This window comes from Drosophila kikkawai, chromosome 2L (assembly GCF_030179895.1).
Source record: "Drosophila kikkawai strain 14028-0561.14 chromosome 2L, DkikHiC1v2, whole genome shotgun sequence".
Classification (NCBI taxonomy): Eukaryota; Metazoa; Arthropoda; class Insecta; order Diptera; family Drosophilidae; genus Drosophila; species Drosophila kikkawai.
This window is the reverse complement of record NC_091728.1, coordinates 22817723-22832046: the sequence shown is the minus strand read 5'-3', so window position 1 is coordinate 22832046 and position 14324 is coordinate 22817723. Positions and strand designations below refer to the sequence as shown.

At 40.0% G+C, this 14324-nt stretch overlaps 6 protein-coding genes across 8 annotated transcripts; all 6 read right to left on the bottom strand.

The window, feature by feature from the left end:
* Positions 1-53: 53 nt before the first annotated feature.
* Positions 54-2184, bottom strand: LOC108080700 (23 kDa integral membrane protein). The gene is made up of 3 exons (XM_017175538.3): positions 2013-2184; positions 626-823; positions 54-567 (listed from the first exon to the last, which is right to left on the bottom strand). The coding sequence occupies exons 1-3, from the start codon at positions 2070-2072 to the stop codon at positions 133-135; spliced, it is 693 nt and encodes a 230-aa protein (XP_017031027.1). The 5' UTR covers positions 2073-2184; the 3' UTR covers positions 54-132.
* Positions 2185-2466: 282 nt separating this feature from the next.
* LOC108080701 (23 kDa integral membrane protein-like) lies at positions 2467-3552 on the bottom strand. The gene is made up of 3 exons (XM_017175539.3): positions 3222-3552; positions 2952-3116; positions 2467-2833 (listed from the first exon to the last, which is right to left on the bottom strand). Exons 1-3 carry the CDS (start codon positions 3471-3473, stop codon positions 2579-2581), a joined length of 672 nt encoding a protein of 223 aa, XP_017031028.1. The 5' UTR covers positions 3474-3552; the 3' UTR covers positions 2467-2578.
* Positions 3553-4514: 962 nt separating this feature from the next.
* LOC108080711 (leukocyte surface antigen CD53-like) lies at positions 4515-5335 on the bottom strand. The gene is made up of 3 exons (XM_017175547.3): positions 5087-5335; positions 4865-5029; positions 4515-4799 (listed from the first exon to the last, which is right to left on the bottom strand). Exons 1-3 carry the CDS (start codon positions 5333-5335, stop codon positions 4545-4547), a joined length of 669 nt encoding a protein of 222 aa, XP_017031036.1. The 3' UTR covers positions 4515-4544.
* Positions 5336-5622: 287 nt separating this feature from the next.
* Positions 5623-6521, bottom strand: LOC108080736 (23 kDa integral membrane protein-like). Its single transcript, XM_017175595.3, has 3 exons — positions 6195-6521; positions 5977-6141; positions 5623-5925 (listed from the first exon to the last, which is right to left on the bottom strand). Exons 1-3 carry the CDS (start codon positions 6444-6446, stop codon positions 5671-5673), a joined length of 672 nt encoding a protein of 223 aa, XP_017031084.1. The 5' UTR covers positions 6447-6521; the 3' UTR covers positions 5623-5670.
* Positions 6522-7027: 506 nt separating this feature from the next.
* Positions 7028-14128, bottom strand: Tsp42Ea (Tetraspanin 42Ea). The gene is made up of 6 exons (XM_017175594.2): positions 14000-14128; positions 12409-12523; positions 7911-8102; positions 7688-7849; positions 7432-7626; positions 7028-7368 (listed from the first exon to the last, which is right to left on the bottom strand). Exons 2-6 carry the CDS (start codon positions 12466-12468, stop codon positions 7297-7299), a joined length of 681 nt encoding a protein of 226 aa, XP_017031083.1. The 5' UTR covers positions 12469-12523; positions 14000-14128; the 3' UTR covers positions 7028-7296.
* On the bottom strand, positions 12598-14081 carry LOC108080733 (uncharacterized). Of its 3 annotated transcripts, none has more exons than XM_070288525.1 (2): positions 14000-14081; positions 12598-13604 (listed from the first exon to the last, which is right to left on the bottom strand). In XM_070288525.1, the coding sequence occupies exon 2, from the start codon at positions 13588-13590 to the stop codon at positions 12874-12876; it is 717 nt and encodes a 238-aa protein (XP_070144626.1). In that variant the 5' UTR covers positions 13591-13604; positions 14000-14081; the 3' UTR covers positions 12598-12873. The 3 variants fall into 3 exon arrangements, with proteins under 3 accessions (XP_070144626.1, XP_070144628.1, XP_017031082.1); XM_070288527.1 differs by lacking the exon at positions 14000-14081 and adding an exon at positions 13700-13969; XM_017175593.3 differs by lacking the exon at positions 14000-14081 and adding an exon at positions 13690-13966.
* Positions 14129-14324: the final 196 nt, after the last annotated feature.

Here is a 14324-nt window from a genome sequence, read left to right as displayed (position 1 = left end):
TAGTAAATTATTAAATTAAATTAAAAATAAAAGTTTTAAAAGATACATTAAAATAGGTAATTGAAAATGTGTTTATTCCAAGTAAAAGTAATTATGGCATATAGAAATAATTTATTCAGTGGACTTCGTAGTCTAGGCATAACCCTGCCTGCCGGCTCCCTGCCTGCGCATGCAGTTTGTGAGAGCTCCGGCGATCAGGAAGACGATTAGCTCGAAGATGCAGATGGCCAGGCCGGACCAGCGGATGATGTCCAAGTTGTCGTACCAGAACTCTCCGAACTTGGCGTTGCAGCCGGGTTTGTTGATGTAAGCGGATTGATTGCTGCAAACAGCGCTACGATCCACGTAGCCGCAGCATGTTCCAGGCACAGTGGCATAGTTTTCGTATCCGGTGTTGCCGCAGCATCCGAAGGTTTCCTCCAAAACACCAATGGCATTGTAGTCCTTGGAGTTCCACAGCAGGGTCACCATGTTCTTCATATCGTTAACGAATGCCGATCGGTTGACAAACACCCAACAGGTGATCACCAGTTGCAGGACAAACAGCACGAAAATCATGCTGGTGTACTGGAAAATATGCATATTTATAAGTTTTTGATATCCAAACCTTTTCTATAAGACTCACCGCTCCCGTCATGCAGGCACTCTGCCGGAAAATGCCATAGCATCCGAAGAAGGACACCACGAAGATCAGGCCGCCCAAAACGGTAATGCATATTGGAATAGTATTGGTGTTTGTCACCTCCCCCATCACGTCAATGTGGCTGATCGGACAATCGGACAACATGATCGAGCCCAGCACGATCAGGAGGATGCCAACGATCTGGAAATAGGTAATAGATAATTGTTATATATTGTTAAGATACATTTTTAAATTTTTTCTTACTACACTAATAACTTTTGAAACCCCTTTAAAATGAGTCTAAAGTTATGTTAAAAAATATTTTACATATTTGCAAATACTACAAATTATTGGATACTCTATGGCACATTTTAATTGGCTTTAAAACCTTATGTGATTTCTGGAATAGCCTGTAATATATTCAAATAATTAAATAATATTTCAGGACACTCCCTTAAGATCAAATGACCCTTCGATAAATAGGAGGACTTTCTGAAATTATATCTATAGGTTAGCCCAAGGTATATTATGACAACTTGGAAAAATTTAAAAGCGTTTATTTTCTAGTCCATCATAGGGAAAATAAAAAAATGTCTTCTTATCGTGCATCTTTAAATGAAAATTAAGTATTTAAAAATTAAATCTAGCTGGTGGAGCTAACAATATAGGCAAAAGGACCTACATTCAGAAGTATGTTATTTCATTATCAAAATTACGATTAAATTATGAATTGTTTTATATTTATGTTCTCTTTATTTTATTTATATGTACATATATACATACATATATATAAATATATTTGAGGGTAAATGTGTGTTTTCTTACTTTAAAAAGAAAGATAATGTCAATTAGCTGATAAAATTCGTATACCTCATTCATATGACATTACACGAGCCAAATAGGTTTTTAACTTTTCCACCACAGTTGCATGAATAATAGTGATAAACCTAATGACAAATAACATATCGAAATCGAAGCGACCGATGCGTTATATAGGAATTTATTTTATTTATTTATAAAACGATGATGTCAGACCATATCATGTAATGAAGTATTAATTAAAAGAAGAAAATGTAAGAAATAAATAAATTTAAGAAACACAAATTTAAATTAATTTAATTTTACAAGAATTTAAAATGTTTTTCTACATTCTGCTGAGTAATATTCTTAGATTCAATTGATATCATAAAACATCTTGAGCCCATTGTAGGCTTAATTTCGATATCTAAAGTTTTTGGCACTTCTTGGTATTATTCAACACAAAGGTTTTCAATAAAGTTCACATAAATTGTAACATTTAACACTCTTCCGATAAATTATTTAAATGAGTTTAATAATTCCACAGTGCTTTCTCCAGTCCTGCAAGTGTTAACTTTATTTCATAACTCACCAAAAACACAATATTAACGATATAAAAAATAAAGTTGACTATTCCCGATAGACAACCCATTTTGAAGACTTTTAGATGTTATCCTTTCAAGGGTGATATAAGTTAATTAGCTTTATCCCAGGGGTATTCTGTTCTGACTTTTATCGTTTACTGTCGTTCGATTGGACTGGTCTTCCAGTTGCGCTACCGTTTTTAAATTGGCCAGGAGACACGGCCGATATCGAAAAGATACGCGAGTGCCTGCTATCATAATCTCGGCCCAAGGAAGGCTAGATAATGGCGGGGAAATCGATAACATTCGGCATATGGAAGTGATTCATTTCTAAGGGCAATTGATCTCGGAAAGGTGGTCGTAGGCTTATCGACTGATAAGGACATAGTTTCGGGAAAAACATCAACTTGTCATGATTAGATAGCGGGTGGCCAAAGATAGACAGTGAATATAGCAATAATATTTCATTGGGCTTAACCTATTTTTGTTTATTTATGGAGAATGCTGTATTTTGGTAGTTAATTTTACACTAGAACTGAACTACATCTAGGGGCGTTAGATCAGACTCTCGTTTTTAGCGCTTCCTCATGGCGCTGGCCAGGCAGCAGGACATGATGAAGATGCCCAGCTCGAACAGGGCAAAGATCAGACTGCTCCACCGAATAATGTCCGTGTTGGAGGCCCAGAAGTCGACGAATTCCTCCCGGCAACCCGGCCGCTGGGAGTAGATTGCCTGCTCGCATGTCTGGGAGCGATCCGAGTAGCCGCAGCAGGAGGCTGGCACATTGTTTCCATACTCCTGGTAGTTCTGGTTGCCACAACACTTGAACTGTAATAAAAATAGGTACATTAGTAATTGCTTTCTTTTGCGACATAGATTGTGTCTAATCGCTGTGGATTGGAAACTTTTCCATTGATTGAAGTCCATAGCAAAGGTTTATACTTACGGCCAATTGCAGAACATCCATTGGGTAGCCCTGGGCAGCATTGTTCTCATCCCAGGCCTTATCCACCACCTTGCCCATGCTGGTCAGGAACTTGTCATTTGCCGAAAAGATCCAGATGGAGAGAGCCAGCTGAAGACCGAAGAGGATCAGCATGCAGATGGCGTACTGAAAAGGGAAATAATGAATTAGTTTCAAGGTCCACAAACCGAGTGAAACGGAGATGGTCAGACAGAGGACCCGCGGGTCCCAAAACAAGGATCACCAACTTACGATGGTCGTGCAGCAGGCATTCTCTCTAATTGTGCCACAGCATCCGAAGAAGGCCACCACGAAGGTGACGCATCCAATGACAATAATGACAATTGGGATCGTCTGAGTGTTGACTGCTCCATCGAAGGCGGTGAATTTACCCATCGTGGACAGCATTATAGAGCCGACCACGATCAGGAGGAGGCCACCGGCCACAAAGATCAGGTTGAGCAAGTACAGCAGGTACTTGAACATGGCGGATAGGCAATTCATGGTGCTGGTTTTTGGGTGTCTCGTGGGTTCGCTGGATAATCCGTTCGTTCGTTGCGACTATTTTAGTCAAACTGAATTGTCTCTCGGGCTGAACGCGGCTATTAAAGCTCATTCGAAGTGCTCATCTTATCGGAGGCAGAACTTATCTCGACCATAAACCCCCTATGTACCTGGCTCTGAGTGCTCTCTCCTATCGCGCACTCTCCTCTACCTATGTACTTCAAAAGTCGTTGAATGGATCTTATCACCTTGCACCCAGATACTACACCGCTGAGGTTGTAAGAACCCGGGCATTTGCGTACTCAACGCACTCAATGAATCACTTGTTGGTCTAAACTCTTTTGTGGGTGGAGAATTACCTAATATTCATAAATTTCAATCTATTAAGATGAATCATTCAACCGCCTTCCCCACACTGGCCTTATCAGGAAGCGAGAAAGAGTTGGCTAGTAGGTTGACTCAGAAATTGCTTTGCTTGGCCACCGTTTCCTCGTGAGTCCCCGAGCTTATCGCGATGATTTATATACTATCAATCCTATAATAAACTTTTTCGGCGGGTGCACTCTAGGTGTAACTATACACGCCCGATTAGGATCGTTATACTTTCTGGGGTTTTTTTTAGGTTCAAACAATTTACTATTGGTATTGGACCATGGCTTTTGAATCCGTTTACGTTTTATATTTATGTATGTTCGTATAGAAGCCCCTCTACATTCTTATCTATGTTTATTTCTGTGATAGGTTGCTTCACTGGAAAAATGTCAATAAAGCCAATGATTGATAGCCTTTTTGTTAAGGTTTGTTGTTCTTCAAAAATTAGCTAACTAACATTCATATTATTAACAAATTATCCTTAGGCGGATTTTTCAATAGAATAAGTATATTTTTTATTGAATCGGAAGTGTCCATAATTTAGCCTTAGCATAGATAAGAGGAATTTTTAAGAAATGACTTGTTAAGGGATTTAGTAGGTAATAATAACGTTTCTGCTGTAATACTCCTCTAAAAAAAGACAAGAAAGTGTGTCTGGAAACGCTCTCTTCTTTATTTATTAAAATAACAATACCTTAACTAGCTCCACCTCATAGCTTTAACCAAATGACATGCGATAAAGAAGATTCCCAGCTGGAAAAGGGCGATAATCAGATTGATTAGTCGAGCGATGTCCAAGTGGGAGGCCCACAAGTTAACAAACTCATCGTTGCAGCCAGGACGCAGCTCATAGATGGATGCCGCACACTCCTTTGATCGATCATCATAGCCACAGCAGGAGGCAGGAACATCGGATCCATACTCCCCATAGTCCTGGTTACCACAGCATTTCAGCTGTGTCAAATACACACATCCATTTGTAATGAGAAACATTTTCATTAAGACCTCACCCAACTTACGGCTAACTGCAGGTCATCCATGGGATAGCCGTGAGCTGAATCATTTTCGAGCCAGGCCCTATCCACCAGTCGGCTCATGAAATCCAGGAAGGTGTTCTTTTCAACAAATAACCAAATCGATAGAACCATTTGCAGGACGAACAAGATCAGCATACATATGGCATACTAAGAAAACAATGAATCAGCTTAACCTAAAGCTTTTTTTGATATATCTTAACTCACTATTTTCATGAGACTAGCACTGTTCCGCATAGAGCCCCAGCTTCCCAAGAATGCCACCAGAAAGGTGACACTGCCAATCACGATGAAGGTGACGGGAAATGTTATGATGGTCACTCCATCGAACTTGGTAAAGTTACCCAAACTGTTGAGCAGTAGGGCACCGCATACTATCAGAACTATTCCACTGACCACAAATACTAGATTGAGGAAGTACAAAAGGTACTTTAAGATCGATGAAAAACAATGCATGGCATAAAATGATGAGTTGTCTATGGAATGTTCAGATTATGGCTTCTCAAACAATCCGTCTGCTTCATTTGCCTGCCTTCGTGTAACTAATAAACCCATAAAATAAACCTGAACACAACATGATTCATGCTTATCGCACATAATAAAATACCTGTGTTAAGAGGTCTGCACTGACAATATTTATAAAGGTCAGTTAATCTATCTAATCGCTTTTCACTATCAAAGATAAAAGATTACACCTATGTATAGAGGGTGGATGAACTGGGGTAATAATCAGAAAATATGCATAAATGTTGGATCTTCTTTATTTTTATTTAGAATAAAATAAAAGCAAATCAATATCTACTCATTTTATTTGCCAAATGGAAAGAAACCGCAGATATGCCCAGCTCTATCAGTGCAATGATGATGCTGCTCCAACGGATGATATTCATGTTGGAGGACCAAAAATCGACAAACTCCGTCTTACAGCTGGGCCGGAGCGTGTAGATAGATGCCTCGCACTGCTGGGAGCGATCAGTGTAGCCGCAACAGGAAGCAGGAACCTCAGTGCCATAATCCCCATATCCCTCGTTGCCACAGCAGTTAAACTGTATAAATATGGTGTTATACAAGAATTTCTTTTATAACCTTTAACTTACGGTTAATTGCAGATTATCCATAGGATAGTTGTGTTCGGCATTATTATCAATCCAGGCTCCGTCCACAATATCGCTCATTATATCCAGAAAAACGTCGAATTCGATAAACAGCCAAATAGAAAGCGATAATTGCAGGCAAAACAAAACAAGAATGCACAGGGAGTACTACGGAAATCAGTTATAGGTTCACAATATTATATTATAATAACTCCAGTTACCGTTTTTGTGAGACAGGCGTTATCTCGAATAGTACCGCAACATCCAAAGAATGCCACCAGGAAGGTGACACATCCAATCACAAGGACAGACACCGGAAAGGCTATCGACTTTACCGAACCATCGAAATCTGTGGCATTGTGCATACTGCTCACCATAAGCGATCCGAATATTATCAGCAGAACGCCAATAATTACAAAGATCAAGTTAAATCCATACAGGAGGTATTTGCAAATGGTTGAAAGGCAGCCCATGTTGTAGGTTTTATTAAAGCCCTTCAAGTGAAACCTTAAAAAGTGTCTGTGGATCGATTTCGTCCGTTCGCTGGCCCTGCACCAGACTAACTAAATGGTTTTTATCCAAACGACTTTCAAGATATAGCGGATCTTATCGATGCTACAGTTTTGTGTACTTTTCTTTGACCATAAAGATATTTACAAACCCATTTCAGATTGCAGAAATATAGTATATTATTGCTGATATTGACTTTAGGTCATGGGCACGCAGTCTTTTCTTGGCGCTGAGTAACCCTTATTGGCTAATCTATATGGTGCTTAATATAGCACTTTACAATTCTACGATTCCTATGTTTATCATTTCTGTTTAAGTGCAAAAACTTGTTTGTTGCTACCGACAATTTTCAAAAGAATTTCAAATATTCAATTCTGATAAGACAATACAGCTGATTCTACTTATTATAGCTGGTATCTGGAGAATAGAGAAGGTTATTATTATTATTATTATCTATTATTCTGATAGGGTCTATAAAGAGGAACACATTTTAACATAATTTATTATTGAATTTTTAAAATTATAATAAACATAATACATTGAATATATTTAATAAATTGCTCTGTTTATTGCAATCTCTTGGTGTATAAATTATTTTGTACAGTAAAAAATATTAGCACAATCAATAAAACTCTCAACTAACGATCTTATAAAAGGGATCATCTCGAATTTGTCCAGGGATTCGCTGTGTATAACTTGAGATTATGTAAATTTCAATGGCCATCTGTATCAGGTGAAGTATTCGTAAAATTGGGCAACATAATTCGTACTTTCGGTTTCAATTAAAATTAGAAAGGCCTTTGCATCCCAGACTTAGTAGTCTGCGCGGCGTCTATAGTTCCGAATGCTGTTCGCCAGGCAACAGGCAAACACAAAGCCAACAAACTGGAATTAAAATTAAATTTTTTATCAGACATATAAAGAGGAATTGGGATTTTCGACTCTTACTTCAATGGCCGCAATCACGAGGCCGGAATACTTGATGATGTCGCTATTCCTGTCCCAGAACTCAACGAAGGCAGCCTTGCAGCCGCGCCTGTAGACGGTTTCCGTGCGGCAGTTGTTGGTGTCCTTGCAGCAAGAGGGTGGGAAGTAACCCTGGAAGGAGTAGTCGACATAGCCACTGCGTCCACAGCACTCCATCTGCGCCAAGAGATTTATTAATTACAAATCTAAATCCTTAGCATCAGGGCTGATAACTTACGCTGATCTGTATGGCATCCATGTAGTCGGCACGACGAGTGCGACGATCCCAGGCCTTTTCCACCACATCGCCCATGATCTGCAAGTACTTGTCCTTCTGCACCCACATGTAGATGACCAGGGCCAGCTGACCAATCATCAGGACGAACAGCAGGATCGAGTACTGAGGGAAATGATATAGTAAGTACAACAGAATGTAATAAATGGTATTCTTCAAGACATACCGTCATGGACATGCAGTAGGACTCGCGGATGGCGCCGCAGCAGCCGAACCAGGAGATGAGCAGAATAACAGTACCCAGGACAATCATGGTTATGGGCACCTGCTGGGTGCGCAGGGCCTCAGCGAAGTCATCAATGTTGTGGATGTTGCTGAACAGCAGAGCTCCAAACACGATCAGCAATATTCCGCATATCTGGGAAAAACAAAGATGTGTGTTAAAAATTATGAAAATACTACATCCGTAACATTTGAAATCTACAGGACCGAGCAAGCACTACCAAAACATCATAACATTGTGAGCTTTTATTTATTTGTTTTAATATTCCTTTTTTAATATTACATTAGTGACAGGCTTTACCTATATTTTCGACAAGAGGAGTTTTTTAGGGTCTTTAAAGTCGAGAGTACTAAAGCCTTTGAGTTTTCGAAATAGTGATTTTTTTCCTAATTGTTCACAATTTATCTGAGGAATTTCCTTTATTTTTTAGTACGCTGACAGCCCTTAAATTGCTCTTCTTATTTTTGACTTTTCCTTTTTACCTTATAATTTAAATAAAATATGTTTACTCACTACAATGTTCATTGGGTTAACCTAAGCTTTTCATTAGAACGTGAAAGCTTTTACAGCTTTTTTATTATTTGTTGAGAATAATTTAGAATATATGGATTGCACTTAAAGAAAATAAGGTAAACTTAGTGAGACCTACAGGCAGGGTTAACATTTATTCACTTCAAAATAGATTATTATTCAAATAATTTATTGTTTGCCGAACAAAACAAACTCATTTGCATGCCTATCAAAAAGCTTATCTCTTATCAATCCTCCCGTTTTGGTTAATTAAGATTACCCATCGCCAATATACAATCGTGGACATAAGTATTTTGACACAGCTTATAGCTATATTCCAGCGCGTGTCTCTTTGTACTCGTAAAAGTTACGGGACCCATTTTACTTTCCAGTAAGAGATTATATTTAAATCTTTAATAGAGCAAAAGATGTTACTGATAAGTAAATTAACTTCTTTGCTATGTCACGTGATGTGAGAGATCATGCATTTTTGGGTGGACAAAAATATTTTGACATTGCATTCAATCAGTTCTCATTTGTTTCGTGAGCATTAAAGGACGTTGTTTGATATTTATAACTCCAGCTTATAAATCTTTTAGCAGCTTTAATACATTATTTGTCAATTTTCCTAATTTCTGTACCGTTATTTAATAAAAATATGGGTAAAACACGGGAGCTAAGCCAAATCCAGCAAAACAAAATAGTAATTAAGTACCAAGCAGGTATTTCGGTCCAGAACCTCAGCATATTTTATAAAGTACCCCGACAAACCATTTACTACCAAATTGACAAACATAAACTGACAATTTCGACGGATAATTTAGTCAGAAAAGGGCGACCACGCTAGACCACGCCTAGACAAGATCGTCTAATCCTTTCAAAATTTAAAGATAATGTCCTTATTATACCAAAAGCAGCTTCAATGGAAGTTCAAAACGATTATAATTTTTAAATTAGTAGAAAAACAGTTGAAAGAAGACTTAAAAAGGCTAACTTTGCTACTAATGTGGCCCGTCATTTCACCTTAAAATGAGTTGAAACGATTAGCCTTTGCCAAATCATTTGTTAACAGCCTCAATCGTTTTGGGAACAAATTTTGTGGACCGATGAGAGTCCTTTTGAGTACCATGGTTAAAAAAAAGAAATTTACTGCAGATTACCAAAAAATATTCGCAAGAAAGTGCGGCCTAATCGGCTAATCGTTTTAACTCATTTTTAGGTGAAATGAAAGGTATCTGACGGGCCACAAAGTATCAAAATTAGCCTCTTTAAATAATATTTCAACTGTTTTTTTACTAATTAAAATATCATAATCGTTTTTAACTTCCATTGAAACTTTGTTTGGTTTAATAAGGACATGTTCTTTAAATTTTGCAAAGATTAGACGTTCTTGTCTAGGCGTAGTTTTGCAAGGTCGTCCTTTTCTGACTAAATTATTCGTCGAATTTGTCTGTTTATGTTTGTTAATTTTGTTTGTCGGGGTACTTTATAAAATATGCTGAGGTTCTGGACCGAAATACCTGCTTGGTACTTAATTACTATTTTGTTTTGCTGGATTTGGCTTAGCTCCCGTGTTTTACCCATATTTTCATTAAATAACGGTACAGAAATTAGGAAAATTGACAAATAATGTATTAAAGCTGCTAAAAGATTTATAAGCTGGAGTTATAAATATCAAACAACGTCCTTTAATGCGCACGAAACAAATGAGAACTGATTGAATGCAATGTCAAAATATTTTTGTCCACCCAAAAATGCATGATCTCTCACATCACGTGACATAGCAAAGAAGTTAATTTACTTATCAGTAACATCTTTTGCTCTATTAAAGATTTAAATATAATCTCTTACTGGAAAGTAAAATGGATCCAGTAACTTTTACGAGTACAAAGAGACACGCGCTGGAATATAGCCATTATCTGTGTCAAAATACTTATGTCCACGATTGTACGCTATATAGCATTTATCAAAAACAAATTTACTTTGGCTTTGATTTATTTATCGCTCTGCGTCATTCGGCAGATTAGATGCCGTGCAGTTGTCCGATTTATCCAATTATCTAACCCATAAGTATTATTAAGGCTGCAGCATGACTAACTCGACGGGCTGGGCCGTACATTGGGTGGGATCAGATCGGATCAGATCAGAGAGATGAGAGCGCCATTGCCTAACCATTTACGTATATAGATTCACACCCACCCGTCCGGTATTTCTGTCCCGATACGTGGAAAATTGAGTTCAAGTCTACTGTGACCGTCGCCCATTTACATTGTCTGCGTGTGCGGCAGCAATGTTTATTGTTTTTTACAGAGTTTTTGGCTCGCCCCACAATGGGAGCAAGTTCACATTTAATTAAGTCAACTATTTTCGGGCGTCCCCTGTAAAGTAATTACGCAATTTTCTGTTACACTGGAAGTGTTTTTAGAAAAATTCTTTTGCTTAACTCTTCCATATTGTAAAGGGCATCAAGAGTTCACCTTATTAGAACTCATTTTCATTTACTTATCAGGAAGATATTTCCATATAGACGTCAATTTAAAGTTCTTTATTTTCCACTTAGTTCTTGACAGTTTTCCAAATTGTAATTAGGTAGGCTTGAAAGCTAAAATTTATGGCCAAATACAATTTTTATTGGCCGTTTATCATTTTTTTTAAAAGTTAATAATAAATGGTTGCTCGTATTTTGGAGCAATTGAAAATATAACTTAAATGGAAACCAGAGGGATACTACCCCATTGAATGGTTTGAAACAACTGTAATTTTCGAGCTTTTCGTTGATCTTTGTATGTTTTAAACTTTGCAACTTCATGCAATACATCTCTATATATTAATTAATTTCAGAACTGAAGTTTTTATTCTCAATTATCACAGATTTCTCATAGAATTCTATTTAAAAAATGATTCATTACTAAATCAAAGTACCTAGAGGTAGTGACATCTTTTACATGACGAGAATAATTACGGTGACCACCTCACACCTGCAAATCAGGGCTCAAAACTGGTTAGCCCCCCGAGTACAGTTTCATGCGGCGGTGCAGCGACTCCGAGAGTCAGTTAGTTAGAAGTTGCAAAACAAATATATCCAAAATGCCACAAATGGTGGCTGCTTGTTGGCGTTTCGACGATTGTGCTTGGTGTGTTTTGCTGTTTGAAACCAGTTAACCTCGAGCGGATGCCAGTTAATGGGATGCATGTTTCTGCGGCTCGGATGTGGGAAACTCTGTGGCTCCAAGCCAAACTTGTTTTTAACCAACCAAAGTAAACAAAATACCTTTTGGTATACAGAATCTCTTGACCACCACTACGTCACTTAGGTAGCCCAAATTTAATAACGGGTTTGGCACACACTGATGATCAGGGATGGCACAAAATATAGATACTGTTTCAATATTCTATATAAATATCGAATGCAATAAATCGAAGTTCTATTTAAATATTTTTCGATATCTCGCGATATTTTTATGGTAAATGCGATATTTTTCGATATTTTAAAGTTCTTTATATCTACGATTTTTCGGATTTATATTATATTTTTGTCAATGTATTTTATTTTTCCTCTCGATATGTGTATGTACATCCCTACTGATGATCTCAAGCACATAACCCTTCAAATGGGATCTTAAAAAAAATCATCGAAATCTGGATATCTTTATTTGCTAATTATTTCTGTACACGTTCCCTATCATTTACAATTTTAATGAGTATAATTCTGTAACCGCCTTCAACGTTCCCAAAGGCATTGTTCTCAACCAGTTTTGTAGGCTTTAACTTTCTCAGAGAGAAAAAGGCAAAAAACACTTTTCCCCCCTTTTTTTTTTCTCGGCTTCGATCGCGAAGAAAACCAGTTTGTACCGTAGCAAAGTTATGATATCATGGAGACTGAACTGGGCTTGGCCTGGAAAATGATATAATCCACGATGTTTTTACTCACCGAACAGAGCAAATTGAATATAAATAGAATGTATTTAACCATGGAGATTCCGCAGCTCATTTTGCTTTCGGTCTTTCGGTGGGTGCTGCTGGTGGAGGTGGAGGAAGAACTGCAACTGATCGTCCGGGGAACGAGAAAAAGAACGGAATTGGGAAATTCAGATACGTATTTCTCAAATACAGTGGAAAGTTAAGTATTATTATATCATTTTATTTGGGCAACAAACACACACGCACGTACACACACACACACGGGCACACGCACTGATGTCATCCGTGGCAAAAACAACATTTTGTTTATATTAACGAAGAAAAAATGCTGGCGTTCAGGTTTCGCTGAGTGTGGAAATTAGCACACGATCTCACGTACCGCCGGGGTATCGATTGTCGTTCGTTTCGTTGGGCTACAACTGACCCTGGAACTAAACTATAGGGAGGTGTAGGGGTCGTCTGATCCCTGCCGGCATCAGCGCACCAGCTCGGGCAGCAGCTTCTCCTTGGGCAGCAGACGCTGCTTCAGCTCATAGTAGCGCCGCCAGATGTAGGGGTGGCCGGCGGCCCACGACAGCCACGCCTCCTTCTCGGCGGTGGTCCGCTCCACCTTGCGCAGGTACTGGTAGTACTTGTCATTCCGCTTCACACTGGCGGCGGCGTCCTGGGCGAATCGGGCAAACCGCAGCTTGAGCAGGGTCTCGGAGACGTCCACCAGACGGTCGCCCTTGGGCGGATGCACCAGGCACAGCTGACAGACGACGTAATCATCCCGCCCGCTCTTCAGTGGCAGGAAGGTGGCCTCGCGCCCGACCAGACACTGCTGCAGCCAGGAGTAGCCGTTGGCGTCCACCCGCACGCCGGGCAGCTTCACGGGCAGCAGGCGCTTGCGGCTGGTGAAGAGCGGAATCAGCGGCCGGTGCTGGATCAGCAGCAGGGTGTCCTGGTCGCGCTGCTGGACGCCGGCAATGCGGCCCGTATGCATCACACGCTCGCTGATCAGCCGCTCCGGGATGTGCGAGGGCTGCTTGAACTGGCGCACCAGGTAGGCGGGCTTGCGCTTCGCGTAGGCCACAGCCAGCATCAGGGCCGAGGTGCCGTAGATGGCCAGCTCGCTGCCGACGGTGTCCCGCTCCAGGTAGTTACATAAGCCCTGGTACTTGGCCCACACATATTCCTTGGCAGCCTCCATTAAGTATCTGGCGCCTGCAAATTGTTCGTTTGTTAGCGGGATTTCGGTTTCGGGGCTGTTGTGCTGCCACTCAGCGCTCGGCAGTTGACGTCACTTTACCAAAACACACTCGTTATGTCGTTACGCTGGCCCAATCTATATGTACGCCGTGCTAAATGCCTAATTTTGTCGCCGATTCTGCTGTTTCTTGGCGACGTTTCTGTTTTGCTACTGAAGAGACAGACTTTGACATTTGCTCTGGCCGGTGGCGACGCCGCAAGTGCGAGCGGGACGACTAGTGTATCAAGTGTTTGCGATCTCACTGCACTTGGCTGGCCAACGCTTTGCAACACTGACTGCGTTACCTCTCTCACTCCCACTACCACACACACACATGCACATGCACACTCAATTCAAAAACAAAACTCACACACGCCTTTTTCCGCTTAGATTGTTTTCTGGGTGAGCTTTGCGCGCGCTAAAGTTTTTTTTGAACCGTTCGCGAGTGAATGTCAATGAAGACTGAAAACAGCGACCAGCCGAGAGATCGTCTAACCGCCTGTTGATTCGCACCCACACAGGCGCAGCGCGACGCTCACACGTACGCACCTTGATATTGGCGCGTAGCTTTTGTTTTGGTTACGCTTCGCCCACCCCCCCGCGACGCTTTAATTGCACTAACTTGTTTTCCGCTCTCCGTTACCAATCGCGCTTGTTTATTTATGCAAATGCGGTTTGCGGTCGCCATTTGTTGT

Excerpts from the sequence above, each read along its gene's own strand:
- LOC108080701 (XM_017175539.3), bottom strand. The coding sequence starts at position 3,473 with ATGAATTGCCTATCCGCCATGTTCAAGTACCTGCTGTACTTGCTCAAC. Across the intron at positions 3,117-3,221 it reads ATGCCTGCTGCACGACCATC|TACGCCATCTGCATGCTGAT; the intron begins GTAAGTTGGTGA and ends TTCCCTTTTCAG. Across the intron at positions 2,834-2,951 it reads TGGATGTTCTGCAATTGGCC|TTCAAGTGTTGTGGCAACCA; the intron begins GTAAGTATAAAC and ends TTTTTATTACAG.
- LOC108080736 (XM_017175595.3), bottom strand. The coding sequence starts at position 6,446 with ATGGGCTGCCTTTCAACCATTTGCAAATACCTCCTGTATGGATTTAAC. Across the intron at positions 6,142-6,194 it reads ACGCCTGTCTCACAAAAACG|TACTCCCTGTGCATTCTTGT; the intron begins GTAACTGGAGTT and ends TGATTTCCGTAG. Across the intron at positions 5,926-5,976 it reads TGGATAATCTGCAATTAACC|TTTAACTGCTGTGGCAACGA; the intron begins GTAAGTTAAAGG and ends ATATTTATACAG.
- LOC108080700 (XM_017175538.3), bottom strand. The coding sequence starts at position 2,072 with ATGGGTTGTCTATCGGGAATAGTCAACTTTATTTTTTATATCGTTAAT. Across the intron at positions 824-2,012 it reads TCGTTAATATTGTGTTTTTG|ATCGTTGGCATCCTCCTGAT; the intron begins GTGAGTTATGAA and ends ACCTATTTCCAG. Across the intron at positions 568-625 it reads GTGCCTGCATGACGGGAGCG|TACACCAGCATGATTTTCGT; the intron begins GTGAGTCTTATA and ends CATATTTTCCAG.
- LOC108080711 (XM_017175547.3), bottom strand. The coding sequence starts at position 5,335 with ATGCATTGTTTTTCATCGATCTTAAAGTACCTTTTGTACTTCCTCAAT. Across the intron at positions 5,030-5,086 it reads GTGCTAGTCTCATGAAAATA|TATGCCATATGTATGCTGAT; the intron begins GTGAGTTAAGAT and ends TTGTTTTCTTAG. Across the intron at positions 4,800-4,864 it reads TGGATGACCTGCAGTTAGCC|CTGAAATGCTGTGGTAACCA; the intron begins GTAAGTTGGGTG and ends TATTTGACACAG.
- Tsp42Ea (XM_017175594.2), bottom strand. The coding sequence starts at position 12,468 with ATGAGCTGCGGAATCTCCATGGTTAAATACATTCTATTTATATTCAAT. Across the intron at positions 8,103-12,408 it reads TATTCAATTTGCTCTGTTCG|ATATGCGGAATATTGCTGAT; the intron begins GTGAGTAAAAAC and ends TGTTTTTCCCAG. Across the intron at positions 7,627-7,687 it reads TGGATGCCATACAGATCAGC|ATGGAGTGCTGTGGACGCAG; the intron begins GTAAGTTATCAG and ends CTCTTGGCGCAG.
- LOC108080733 (XM_070288525.1), bottom strand. The coding sequence starts at position 13,590 with ATGGAGGCTGCCAAGGAATATGTGTGGGCCAAGTACCAGGGCTTATGT.